The 15,106-nt window shown below is 32.8% G+C and overlaps 1 protein-coding gene across 1 annotated transcript; it reads left to right on the top strand.

Moving 5' to 3' along the window:
• Positions 1-405: 405 nt before the first annotated feature.
• LOC118192278 (uncharacterized) lies at positions 406-6,536 on the top strand. Its single transcript, XM_035363204.2, has 3 exons — positions 406-559; positions 4,488-4,580; positions 5,842-6,536. Exons 1-3 carry the CDS (start codon positions 548-550, stop codon positions 6,388-6,390), a joined length of 654 nt encoding a protein of 217 aa, XP_035219095.1. The 5' UTR covers positions 406-547; the 3' UTR covers positions 6,391-6,536.
• The last annotated feature ends 8,570 nt before the right edge of the window (positions 6,537-15,106 follow it).

The following is a 15,106-nucleotide window of genomic DNA, read 5'->3' as shown; positions in this document are numbered from 1 at the left end:
AACATATTCCTCACACTGACGCAAGCTATTCCAGAACTTGCAGCAATGGTTGAACTATTAAAACCAATATACCTTCCGTAATTACGAAACATCAATCATTTACGTAGTAAAAGAGAAAGTGACATTTCTACTCTCAAGGGCGTTCCGTCTAATGCCAAGGTGAAGAAGAAGTACAAAAAATTCCTAACTAGATTTAGAACAATAGTAACTAAGTATAATTCAAAAGAAAAAATCAAAACTTGCGATTGGAGATTAAACCATTACACACCCTGCGCGGTCTGGTCCCTGCTGTTCAGTTTCGGTTAAGCGGTTTCTTCCAAAGTATGTCACATATTAACTTTCTCTTTCAGCCCAGCCTTCAGGGCAGGACAGCCTGATTAGGCCATGACGCCCCGCTAAAATTGGGCCAAACCTCGAGTACTTAAGCATCCCCAAATCACTTTTCGGACATCAATCTGAGTTCGGTCTTCGATTCGAAAAGATCTCTCTAATCCAACAATCCAACTGCAGCTTTTATAAGCAACTTCAGTAAATTTCCGTTGCCAACATGTTCGTAAAGGTAAGAATTATTTATGGAATACTTTTTAATTTTGACGAATGAGAAAATTCCTATTAACATAAATCAATTTTTTCAGTGATGCCAACTTTTTTTCTTAAATTCTTGTTAAAACTTAACTTTGAAAAAGAATGCTCTATTTTTTTAAAAGCGTACTTTATTTTGCGCTTAACATATTAAAACTATAAACTTTTTGTTGGTGTTGTTTTTAAATTTTGATTTCTTTGGTTTTAAGATTTTTATTACTTTATTCAAAAATTCAATGATTTTGTTACAAAATTTCGATTATTTTGGAAAACAATTACCCTGAAAATTTCACTACAGTGTTAAATAAAAATTACATGCATTAATCCAAATTATAACCACAATTTTTTAATTATTTAATTATAACTTTCAGTTAAAATTTTGCTTTGAAGGCTTTGAATTTTACAGGCAGTTACAATAAAGTTTTACGCAATTTTTTGAACTGAAACTGCATCTTAACTGAAACCTCCTCAGATTTCTTCCCATATTAATTGTCCCTCATATTTAAGGAAAAAATAGGATATTACTTTAAATGTATTTATGCGTTTTAATGCCGTTTTAATATTTACTAATTTTTTCAGTTTCTCTTGGCCAGAATTTTAGGTTTTTTATTTTCTTTTCTGCATGAGTTCCAAACTTTTTTTTAAAATAGATAATTTATTCTTTAAAATAATGAGATTTATCCTCATTTAACGTAAGAGATTTGTAAAACCTAGTAGTGTGACTTGAATACAAGATGCTTTCTCTTAAAAATCTTCCATGAAAGCATCCTTCACCTTTCATATTCTCACATGCTTTAAAATACGTAAAATTAAAAACTTAACTGAAATATACATTTCTATAAATTCTAGCTTGCACCTATAATATTAGATTTTTAGTAAAGAAATACTGAGTATTTTTCCTTACTTCTATGCCTTTATGAAACATTTTTGTGGAAACAATATAATATTTCATTAATTTAAGTCTTTTTAATTTTATTAATTTATATGCCTTTATAATTTGTAGGTTTTTGTTTTATGTTTAGTAATTTAGTATTCTCTTACATTTAGGGTATCAAATTCTAAATTTTATTTAATGTTTTAATTAAAAGCATAAAAATTTCACTAAATACATTCAATTTGTTCGGAAATCTTGATCATAATAATTACTTATAACATTTTAAATAGCACCGTTTCTATTATATCTTCCAAAAAGTTATATTTTTAATGAATCTAAAATATTTTTAAAACTTTAGCTATTAAAAAAGTTTGTCACTTTTAAAATCTAAAATATCTTTTTGTTGGTATTAAAGAACTTCTTTGAATCTGAATATCTTGTGCATTGTCTGAAATTCGAATAAATAACCACAGCCTTGTTTAGAAATACACTTCAAAACTGAAATGTTTCCATATCTTAAATACTTGCCGAATAGTGACGCAATGAATAAGTTACAGAATATTAGTAGTTCGACACGGCTTCCTCTCCCGAGAGGAGGAAAAGTCTATATGAGCTTTATTATAATTTTTCCAAGATAAAAACGATTTAATTTACCTTTGAAGGTCCTCCACAAAGTGTTCCTGCCTTTAGGCGGATAACTCTAGTGAGCTTTGCTATGAGCAAATAATCCAGTCCATATCTTCGTCATGTGTTTCTATATCTTAAATACAATAAAGATATAAGACAAATGTATTTAAACGCAGAATTGAACGTGCAGCGTCCCGAGTGAGGCATTTACCTTAGGCAAAAAAGAAGAAAAGTCTCAAAATGGATGTACAATGAATTAAACATTAGTGTGGAAAGGTTGTAAGATTACTATTATTTTGCATAACCATTTATTTTATAATTTAGTTCCTTACTGTCACTTCTCCTTTCCGTTTCCCTACCAGAATGCAAATTTAGTTAGCGAATATCTAAGTCGAAGTGTTTGGATTGTAAGAGAAAGCATGTGTCTACCTCTCGAGGCAACGTTACTAGGTTTCGCCAGCTCCGACAAGACTGCTGTTCTTCAGCTATCAGTTAGTACTTGTTGTTATTAAAATTGTTTCGCCACTGAGAAGTTTTGGGCCAACTTCGCCTTAAATCCAATGTGTAGCCTTTAACTACTAGACTTAGATTAAAATTTGAATTTATTGTTATTTGAAGCTACATCGCCACAAGTGGTGGTAAACAAGAGACGTGGATTTTATATTCACTCTCTGATTTAATGAAAAGGTTGTTTTATACCTTTTTAAGACTCAGTTGTTACTTCGTACCGAGGGATAATTCACTCCAAGTCTGTTAGGAGTTTGATGCTAGTTTATGCTACCAAAGAAAACCAAAATCTATTAATGTTACAAAAGAAATATTTAGGGAAAGCAGTTTTGCGATAAACTTCAGTAATTAAATTTTATTAACACAATTGTTTATAAATGAAATTTTTTATGTTAAAAGTAAATACTTGCCATGTTCTCTTAACAGTTTCTGTTGAAAATGGCTATAACATTCTCTCTTGTAGTTTTTAAGTTGGTCAAATACATTTTTAAACTTACAATTATTTAGTTGCTCATAAAAATTTTGTATTGCTTTTACCATGTTTTTCTACTATTAAGCTGCTTATCAAATATTTACCAGAAGATTGCCTTTTACTTTATTATGTTTAAAAGCGACGTATTTAAAACATTATTTAATAAGGTTGGTTACATATCTTAGGAAAACATCCGAGAATTACCTACTTTAAAAGTGAAGCAATTTCGAAAGAAAACTGCTTAGTATACACCATTCACAGGAACAAATACACAAAATCTTCTTTCAGATAGTCCTTGGTTCTTTCAGCAGCGACCGAATGAATAAAACTGGTGAATACTAATAGTTCGATATAGATTCGAATACCGGAAAACGAGCCGGTTGCTTGAGTGGTTTTGTGGTTTCCCCTCATGTAATTTGAATGCGAGCCGATTACTTTTGAAAGTGCTTCCCAAAGGCATCTCATCTATAATGTGTTTTGCCATAATCAAATAACCTAATCCAATTCAGTCAATATTTGCAATCGTCAAGAACCAATCCCAGATAGAACTACTAGTGTTAAGATGCCTTATCCACCAGCCGTTAGTGTACTTTCTTACAAGTAAACCCTTCTCTCCTTTGATACCGGTTTTTCGGAAACCAATATATTTTCTGAAAACTTATGTCACAAGTAGAAAAACTTTAAAGTCTTAGGGGCAGAGGGAAAGCGTTTAGGAGCTATAGAACCTACAAAGTATCAGTAAAGTGTTGTAAACATGACACAAAAAGTCGCTAAAATTCTCGCTTCACGTATTTATATGAACTAATAATATGGTAATAAGGTGCAGATCTTAATATAACGGAAGAAGCAGCACGTTGGAAAGAAGCAATATACGCTACGCTGTTGAAAATGGTTATTAATGACTTCAAACAAAATCTATTACAAGAGACAATCAATGTGCAATTCGTCAAATAAACCGTGAGACGGACAGAAAGACAGTTCACAATGGGCACCAGTTCCTTTTGTATGACTTTACCACCAGGTACTTTGGAAGCAGACAATGCAATAGCATACAAGAAATAGGAGACATCAGGGAAATATCTCATCTATGCACATTTTAATGATACTTTGTGGGTCCTACAGCTCCTAAACGCTTGTCCCTCTGCCCCTAAGACTTTACAGTTTTTCTCCTTGTGACATAAACTTTCAGAAAATATATGGGCTTCCGGAAAACCGGTATCAAAGGAGAGAAGGTTTACTTGTTAGTAAGACTAAGTTGCTGGTTACTGAAACTAAAGCTTGTTGAAAAGGACGCAATTATGTCACTCATTAAAATTTAATTTAATTGATATATTTTGCTTACTTTATTCTTTAGTTTATTAGCTATGTTTAATCTATTTATTATGTTTCTTCATTCATTTATTGTTTTGGTTTATTTTGGTACAGGTAGCTCTTTTTTGTCTTGTCTCCCTGGCCGCAGCCCAGTATGGTCCCAAGTACGATGTTCCTGTTTATGCTAAGCCCTATGGAGCAGCTTACGTAAGTATTAAAGAAAGCATTTGTATTTTTGTATTCTTTTCGTAATGCATACGTCCACGTGAAATTGGATATTCCCAAAGATTTACTTTCATTGTTTAGGTATATTTCAAACGTTAGGAAAGTTTTAGAACACTAATTTGGCTTGTTTAAAAGATTCCAAATTTGCTTCTTGTTCTAAAACATTTTTCTAACATTATAAAGTGCAAACTAACTCGCGAATAAGAACACTTATTTTATTTTAAGCATTTTTCACAATAAATAATAAGAATACAAATAATCAAAAGTTTAAAAAAAAAGGGGGGGAAGCCTTAAGTGAAAAAACAGGAGTTCATAAAATATGTTTTTAAGTGCTAACTGGAAATTCTTTTTCGTTGTTTATCTTTAGAAATCTCATGTATATGTTTCTGTTATGCGTATCAATGAGATACCAAGACTCGGTCTAAAAACGCGGTCTACGAATTTAAATTCCGTTGAACGATGTACTATGCAGTTTGATAATCTGAAAGTAAAGCTAGTTCTAAGGGGGGGGGATCTTCCTGAAATGAATTTTATTAATGTACCCATTTCATCACATTAAAAAGAAGCAAAGAATTTTATTTTACTTATCTTCATTTTTAAATTCTTTATTCCGTCTTAAATATTTAAGATCTGTAGGGAAAGAAATCAAAAAGAATTTAATTTAATAATCGCCCTTTCAGTTAAGCTGAAAAGGTATTTAAAAATTTTTAAAACGTAGCAAGTCTTCTTATTAATTCCAAGAACTTTTTATTTTCTTTCATTGAATCAAATAAATGAAGAGAAAATTTGATAATAATAATAAAATTCTTCATTGCATAAAGTTACATAATTATGCTAATAATGAATAGCTGGATAAAAAAAAAGAATCCTTTGAATAAGAGAGAATAAAATCAAGAAATGTATATGAAAATTTCAGTATTAATTTTTTTCTAATTTTCTTTATTTTATTAAACAAAAAAATAAGGAACAATTTAAAGTTTTGATGAATTACAGATGAAATAAATTTAATGCCTAGAATAGCTCAAATTATACGAAGAGAAAACTGTCTATTTATATCAATTTATTGCGCGTAACTAGTTCAATGTAACCTGAAGAAGTTTTTAAAAGTAAATCGATTTGCACTGTCTTGCATGATTTTCACTGTTTATGCAATCGATTTGCACTATTCGAACATTTCCAAACGTATCTCACTGCTTTTTTCGAGTAACAAGGGGCTTAACATTCATTCTCTTCCCCCCTCCAGGAAGAAAAACCTCAACCGTATAGCTTTGGTTATGATGTGAAGGATGACTACGGCACCACACTAACCCGCAAAGAAGAAGGTGATGACTACGGCAACAAGAGGGGATCTTACGGTTACGTCGATGCCTATGGAATCTACCGCCAAGTTGACTATGTTGCTGATGACAAAGGTTTCCGAGCTGCTATCAAGACCAACGAACCAGGCACTGAAAACCAGAACCCCGCTGATGTTGAAATCCAGTCCGAAGCTGCCCCTGTCAAGTACGATTCAGCTCCAGCCTACGGTAAAGCTGTGTCTGCACCTGCTTATGCCAGAGCTCCAGTTGCTGCTCCAGCTTATAGCAGACCGGCTCCCGCTTACAAACCAGCCCCAGCAATCTATGCCTCAGGACCTGTCTATCAGCCTGCTGCACCTGCTGCAGTCTATCAGCCAGCCGCACCTGCTCCAGTCTATCAGCCCGCAGCACCCCAGTACAGCGCTCCAGTTTACTCCGCTCCAGCCCCATCTAAGTTAGAAGCAGTGCGAAGTGGAAGTTACGCCCCATACTAAAAATATTAAATTAATTTAAAACATTATAAATTTATTTATTACTATTTCAGCGTTCAATGTTTTTCGTCATCTGTAGTTTGTGAAATTATTGAGAAACTGTGGTATTATGTCAAGTAGTCTTTAAGCAATAAAGTCTAGCAATTGTAGCTCTATTTCATGTTTCATTTAACATAAACTCAAGTCTTTGGTTTGAAAAGCTAATTCAAGAATTATCTTTTTATACTGTTAAGTACATAACCTTTGTTCCTTCCGAAAAAAAAAAAAAAAAAAAAACATTCAAGTAAGAAATATATTTGAAAAGTGACAGCTTATGAAAAGTGACAGCTTCGAGTTCAAAGCGTACTACCAAATCAAAGAATCTTATTACGAAAAACGACAATTTCAACCAGTAGTCAAAGTTTTAAAAAGATTGCATTTTCACTGACAAATGAGAAACATAAATATTATATTTAATTCTGACAATGCTCAGACTGCATTTGCTTGGATACTTAGCAATCCAGAATATCTGTATTTTAAATAACTGTTAGTACAAATTTAGCAGGAATATACCTAATACATTTTCACACACACTCTCATATCTCAAAATTTCACATTTTGAAACAGCAAAAAAATTGTTAATCATGCCGTAATGTACTACATGTACTTCAGAAGCCAAAGTGATAATATTTCCCCCCCCCCTTTATAATTTCCTTCATGAAAAAATTAAACCCACAGGATATTTTCCTGCATTCTAAATAATAAATTTATTTCAAGTCAGTTTAATCTTAAACATACTTTTACAGAAGTTTTTAATGTAATTATACCTGCTACTAAAGTATCACTTCTAAACCCAATTAATTTCTCTGAACAAGAAACTCAGATTATCATATAAAAAAGAAAAACAGAACTGCACTGAGATTGAAATAATATTTAAAAAAAATGTTAATATCTTGATTTAAGCCACTGCCATTTTAAGAAATTCGGATACAGTAATCTTCAATTATGAAAACGAAAATTTTGCTTGGAATAATCTTAAAGCATGGGGCAATTTTATGCTAAAAAATTCAAATCAAATCAGATTTTTAAGTATCAAAAAATGCAAATTTGTTGATAAATTTCAAGATTTTTTTTATGGGCTTCTTTTATTTATTTTTCCTTTTGCATCCAAAAATTTAGCAGATAATAAGTATGACTGTTCTCTGATTTTCGAATACAAATAAGAGATTTCCCGTATTCACATTCAGCGAATCCATCAATGACTGACCGGAAATAGTTTAACAGTAGTAGTTCCACCAGGTTTAATTATTGTGTTTGGTTTATTTTATGAGATTATGGTAAAGTTTTGAGGGCTATCTGCCTAACAGAAGGGATGCCTTCATGGAGAACTTTCTAGGGAAACTGGCTGGTATACATGTGTCACATGGGAAAAACCACGAAAACGTGCATGCAGCCAGCCCGTTCGCGGAAAAGGAACAAAAGTAAATATATAAATAAAATGGCTATTAAAACCATTAATAATTTAAAAATTAAATAGTTAATTATTACGAATTTAATTAATGTTAATAATTAGTATATGCCAATTATTATTTAATTAAATATAATTCATTATTATTATTAAAACAGTTAAATAATTAAAGATAAACGTAATTAAATAATTAAATTAAAATTAAATAAAATGTAAAGAGATAAATTAAAATTTAATAAGCGATTTGTAATATAATTTTTTTGCAAAAAATAAAATTTTCGACATCAAATTTCTACTGAAATTGTTGTTCAGTTACAAAAAGAAGCGCCGGATCCTTTTGATTCAGGGTTCCGGTGCGCTCCGACTAGAATTATGATTTATCCCAAAAACTAAGAAGTACCGAAGCCGGGATCCGGTGCAGTTTAAGCTCTGATAATTCTTACATGTCGGACACGAAAAAAACGTAGCTGCAAAACACTCCATATCTAACTTAAACAGATGATAGAAAAAGAATTACAGCCGACGTCTTACATCTCTTTTTGAATTTTAAACTATTGAAAATTTTAATGACATAAACATAACATTTCGTGCCGCATGCCATCTGGTGAAAAGAAAAATATCTATTCTTTTCGTTTGTGTTTTCCCTTGGAGGCTATTCTCGACACCAGTTGCCGGTTGAGGGGATTGGCTGTTGTGGGATTTTTCGCGATTTTCCTCATATCTAACCTAAATACCTACAAATTTCCTTAGAAAGCTGTCCACGAAGTCATTCCTTTTCTTAGGCAAACAGACTCAGTAAGCTTTGTCGTAATCCAACCTAGCCCACCTTTAGCGAATCTGATGATAAATTCGAATATAGACTAGTTCCCAATTATTTAAAATATGTGTAAGGTTTATTTGAATTTGTTTGACCAGTTATTTTATGTTGGCAGATCTGTATTGTCATTTCTCCCTTTCCGTTTTCCCGCAAAATCTAAATTTAGTTCGTGTACTTGACGGAGGGTGTGAGATTGCTCAGAAAGAGTGTATTCTGCCTGTCGGAAGGCCATGCTACTAGTTTGCTACTCTAAGATACGAGATCCTGTCTTCGGCGCTGCTTTATTCTTGCCGATAGTGCTTTTACATAGGTGTAAGTTTAAAACCCAACTTTCGCGGTTAATTTACTCTGCGCAGCCTTTGGCTATCTGATACTTAGATTTACTTTTAAATTTTAAATTCTACTTTGGTTCTTGCGATAATTGCTGGGGGGTATGTAAGCACTAGGTGTGCCTTCTGTTCAGTTAATTGAGTCTTAAATAAAAAAGTCTTTTACCCCTTTCCCAAGTCTATGTAATACTTTTCAAGACATAGGCATAAGTCGCTTATAATTTTATTTAGGTCTACTCACAAGTTACTTTTAGTAACAGGCTAGAACTTTACATATACTTATTAACGCCTTTACTAATGCAAAGAATGCTTGTATACAAGATATGGTAATAAAGTTTGGTGTATGATGTAGGATGTGTATGCGAATGACGAAATATATAAAAGCTACACCAAAGTCTTATTTTAAGCTTATTAAATCTCTAAAATGAATTCATGACATGACGAAACAAGTTTGCGAAGATGATGCATTTTAAGTGCATTTATGAAAGATTTAAGCGCTTTCAGAATCCACTAAATTTCACTGACGTTACTCGAAGTGGTAGGATTGCGGCTTCTTGTAATGGCGAAAACATTGAAGAAGATGCTATCCAGAAAGATCAACAATGAATTTTAATAAGTACAAGGATGTTGTGTAAAATTTATTGAAAAGGATCTTTCGTGTCGTCCAAAAAACGCCAAAGCGAAGTCTTAGTCCATGATGAGTCTTTCTCCATGATTCTCTCCTTGTTGAATATAACAGTTGTGGAGGTCGTTCTCGTTTCCATTTGGCTAATATAAAAATTTACCAATCTTCAGGAGTGGTAACAATCCTTGGTCGATTGGGCAGAGGTCTTCGGACAGCTGCTTGACTTTTTTGAACTATTCCCACATTCAATAAATTACCGAATCATCCAAAGAAAAGAGCCACATCTTTGATTGACGGTCGTGCTTCAAAGCGTCCAACATCGTGCCAGCACTCACTATATGACATATGAGCAAACATACAACGGTCTATCGGTGATAACGTGGACATCAAGCGTGAGAGTAAATATCTTTTTACTTTTTTCTTTGCTTTAATTTCTTTTATCTCCTACCTGAAGTTTTGGTATAAATTTGGTTTCATGTTCTCGTTGTTTGAATTTAAAGAACACAATAGTTTTTGGGCATTTTTATTGCAGTACAGCAGTGCTATTATCATTATTATTACTAAGCGCTAGTCAGCGTTGTCACCTTCGGTCTGACAGCTAGATTGAAATGAAACACTAAATATTTGAACAAGCATCAGTGCTGTCAGTATACATTTGAAATAAAGAGTAACATAATAGAAGTAATGCAATAAGATACATTCTGATGACCTCAGAAATCATGTGACTTATGTATAGCTCAAGTAAACAATAAAGGTGAGTCTTTCTCTTCTTCTCTTGCGGAATGTATCTCATTACCGTTGAGAAAATCTGAAAGAAAGTAATACACTGGGAAATAAAATAACGTATCTAAAAAAAACTAATAAGTTATCTCAAGTAAAATGTATTTATAATGAAAATTTCTATTTTACTCATTAAAAAAATTACGCAACAAAATTAGCTTAAAGCCAGTATTTTGGGAGGTATTCACGACTTCTATTCCGTGCAGTTTACAAGTTTTAACCTTTCGTGCTGGAGGCCATAAAAGACGGTGTATTCAGCTTTTTGTAGATCTAAGTGTTACCATGTTTCCACGGTGCGACGAATTCTTGCACAGATTCTTCATCTTTTAAAAACTAGCCGTCTGTTTGTTTGGATGGCTTGATTAGCTTGAAAAATGTTGGCTCCATAGATTCATGTTTATAAGAGAAAACAATGTAGTTAGGTGGATAAGAGTTCTGACAAAGAGGAACGATTTCTGATTTTTTAAAAAAAAACAAAGCTTTTTTACTCAAACTGCAACATTGTGAATAATGGTCAAAAGATGCTTTAACTACATTTGAACTACAACACTAGTTACGAAGTCGTGTGTGACACCACTTAATTGATGAATATATTTCTTCTATAACGCATATGCTATCTCACTCTAACAATCAAGTTCAAGTATTGCGAGCGAGATGTAGTACTACTTTATATATATATAACTTTTCCATGAATATTTTTAATAGATGAATATTATTAGAAACATGCTTGTTCAGCTTAACTTCCGTTTAGTCAGTAAATTAGTAACTAAACTGCTAATAAGGGGTATAAGTATAAGTGGGCGAGAAATAAGAGTTTCACCATAAAATGTACAGGTGTAGTCCTATGGCACTAACTGCGCAGATTCGCGTCAGTTTTGAGGGAGAACATTTCGGCGCGCAGTCGGAGAATTTCCCAACCCTCTTCCCCGACCATCTCCTACCGAGAGGACTTTCGATTCTCCGTGTATTTTGCGTGCTCCCTTTCCGCAAAACAGTGAGTATCACTAACCACTATACGTGTGGGGGTGCTGCAAATAATAAAATTAATTTTTCATAGTCATTTTTGGTACTTGTCGGTTACAATAGCTTTGACGAGAAACAGAATTTGGGGCTAATTAGCTTTCGAAAAAAACACACGATTATCGAACTGCATATACATGTAATTTACATTCTTATGTTTCTTCAGCTACTGGAAATGTTTCATATTTTTCTCAGCCAAATATTTAATATGCGTACTACTTGCAATCTTTCACTGACGAAAGAAAGATCGCATAATTTTTGTTCAAGAAAAATGTATGTTACTTTTCAAAGAAACTTATGAAAGAGGCCATAATAATTTGAAATTGCATGTTAAAAAAGAAATCATCTTGTAAGCACCAGTAAATCGCAGTTTGGATATGTTTCTATATGCTGTTATGTTAATTTATATGCTTTAGGTTCTCTTCTATGTGTTTTATGTTTCTATAAGTTATGCACTGTTTATATATGCTGTAGTAATTTCAAGTATTTTTCTATAACTATTTACTTTAAATACATTGCTAAAATAAGAAGTATAAATTTATATAAATAATTATTTCTAAATACGAATAACAAATAATGTACAGTAGACATTGAATGAATTCGTTGTTTGTATAGATAACATCGTATTTCTAGCAAAGAATAAAATACAGCAATTCTCATTTCTTGCTAAGGCCGTATAACTGGCAAGTACCCAGTTTCCTCTTTAAAATAAAGTTTCTTTGGGGGGGAGTATTTTACATGAGAATAAGATGTTAACCGAACTTATCAAAATGATATAGATACACTAATCAATTTTTGAGCCCAATTATTAGTAAACCGTACTCTAATACTGCTCCAAAAGAGGATAATATAAAACTGCTGTTTAGATGGAATAATCCAAGACCTGTGAACATTGGAGGGTCATCTTTAATATAAAACTTCAAAAGAGTAACGGTTTGGGATGCTGGATTGAAGAACGCTTCTTCCTCATACGCGAATTTCAGTATCTCTTTCAACTCTAGTCTCTTTTCGTAGACCGAAGTAGCACTAAGAATTGTATTCCAATGGAACAGTTTGCTCCATACCATTTATTAAGTAGGATAAGTAGAGTAAATAAACTCTACTTATCCTACTTAATAAACTTACTGACCTACCTTACGAAAATCTTAGTTACATACTTACTTAAGAAAAGTCTGATTTACGGGCCCACCAGAGGCGGAACAGTAAAATCGCTGAACTAGTTTCAACATCTGTAACATGTATAAAAGCCATTTTCTCTTTGAAAGTCCTCCATGAAGGTATCCATCCCTCACCGAGATTTCAACCTGGGAGTTACCGATTCTAGACCGACCTGCCACTAATTTCCTCACGAAGGCACGCACGCGGGGGGCAAACGCAAACATTTTTTTTTTTTTTTTTACATTAAATCCTACGTAAAAAGCAACTAGGGAGGGAAGAGGCTTAGTCATTAAACCCACAGTTGGTGATGAATTATCGTTTACTGCATTTTATTCGTGCTTCATAATAGTTTTTTGAATTGATTTGAGAGAAAGTAGTTCAGAAAATCAGCAATTGCCTTTACCCATTTTGCAATTCTAAATCTTCCGATTGCTTACTCGACTCGCTATCAGTTACAGGTTACACCACGGAAACAAGCGGTGACGTAAGAGAAAATTCCACATAATTATAGAAATAATATGCATTTCAAATTGTTACAGAATGGCTAATGTGTACCTTATCATCGAATGTTTCAGTATAAACATAAGAAAAAAGAAACGATATTTGAGTAATACTACAGATATATATTGAAAAACAGAATATAATACGAAATATATACATATACATATATATACTTGGAGAAGATCTGGAAAAAAGAAAAAATCTTATTCATTTTTCATTCCCATATTTAATTATTAAACAATAAGATGCTTATATGCACTCGAAGATAAATAATATTATCTAAAATAATATTTGTAAATTATCATACATAGACAAAAACGTTACTTATGAAAACGTGTTCTGTTTTACTCAGTCAATGATAACAGAAATTATCTTAAAAACCGTTTTTTGTTACTTCTGTCTTTGATTCTATGCAACTAGTAAATCTCCGACGCTCTAACGTAGAGGTCGGCAAACAACAGCTAGGGGACCGATTCCGGCCCGCCACTTGTTTTTAATCTGGCCCGAGGATGCTATTGTTTTTTTACATAACAAATAAACTCAAATTACGCGCCATTATGTGACGGCCGATAGTTGAGTTGAAATACTATTTAGAATAATGACCGCGATTGGCACTGATGTCGTATTCTCTCGTTTGCCGTTGTTTTTAAAAGCACTCCCAACATGCGATGTTTGAGCACTGTGCGCCACGAAAGCATGTTGATAGTTTTGCTAAAGCGATGCCAGTGACATCTTCTGTCAAGGTACTCTGCGATATTTTGTTCTTTTTATTTTGTTTTATTCACTATAAATAGCTTTCAGAAGATAAAATATGCTCAATTAAAATCGTATGCATGGGGATAAGGATCTGTATTTGGGAGTACTTACGAACGCGAAAAGACATTTTCGAAAACGCAGTATGTAAATTACAGTTCGAATCATTATTAGCAGAAAACCATTTGCAAACAACTTTAATGGTAGAAAGTTCGGTACTATTCCGTTTTGAGGACTGTAAAAAATCGCCAAACTATTGTTGATGCCAGTCCTGCCAAAAATAATTGCGACAACCCTAACGCAAGAAAGGAAGTATAATAGTAAATAACTATCTAAGATTATTGTTTTAATTTAGATGAAAGGTTAATTTCATATAATACTTTTTTATTATTATAATTTATATAAAAAAGGCTAAACATAACTGAATGGATTCTTGCATCGCTATTTCGCTACCGAGATCACTAAAGCATAATTTCATTTCGTTGGTTGTTCAAAACATAATTTTCTATAATAAATTATGCCTTTTCTTTAAAAAAATTCTATTTCAGACTTTTCGTCATCGGCAATTCCCAAATTGTTAAATCCATAGGATATCAAAAAAGGATTTAAAAATTAAACTAGTATTTCAATGGCGTCTTAAGAAATATACTAGAACTATCTAAACTTACACAATTTGAAATCAGCGCGTACGCTAGATTTGGCGCGTTTGCTAGATTTGGAGCTTTTGCGCATACATTTTCGTTGCAATTTTTTTACGGTCCTCAAAACGGAATAGTAAAGAAAGTTCTAATTTCAAACTCCAGTATGATGAAATATTACCAGAGAAAAACAATTACATTCTTCGCATTACAAATTTTAACCCATTTAATAATAATGATAAGGTATTTTATTCCTTCTTTCTGCATGCCTTCGTGGTGTAACGGTAGCACACTCGGCACGTATTCAAGACGTCCAGGCTCGAGTCCCGGCGAGAGCATTGATCATTTTCAACCTACTCTTGCTTCAAAATAATCTAATAACTATGCAAGTGTTAGTAAAATATGTATAAATATTATGTAAAAGGATAACATCATAATAAAAAAAAAAACGAACCTTTTTTCCCTCAGGAGAAAATTACCACTCAAATCTTCATGTCTGATATTTAGCCTGCCGAGGCAAAAATTTTTACAATCTGGCCCTTTCTAAAACGGTTTGACAACCCTTGCTCTAACGAATCGAATAAGCGAACGCATGAAACTCGCTACGGTATGAAATCAATAGGAATGAGAATGAGAGAATTGAAAAGTAGA

Source organism: Stegodyphus dumicola, chromosome 1 (assembly GCF_044657685.1).
Source record: "Stegodyphus dumicola isolate Sdum_Otavi_A_Nest chromosome 1, ASM4465768v1".
NCBI lineage: Eukaryota > Metazoa > Arthropoda > Arachnida > Araneae > Eresidae > Stegodyphus > Stegodyphus dumicola.
Note: the sequence above shows the minus strand (reverse complement) of the source record. Positions and strands in the feature narration are given on the sequence as shown.

Excerpts from the sequence above, each read along its gene's own strand:
- LOC118192278 (XM_035363204.2), top strand. Across the intron at positions 4,581-5,841 it reads AGCCCTATGGAGCAGCTTAC|GAAGAAAAACCTCAACCGTA; the intron begins GTAAGTATTAAA and ends TCCCCCCTCCAG.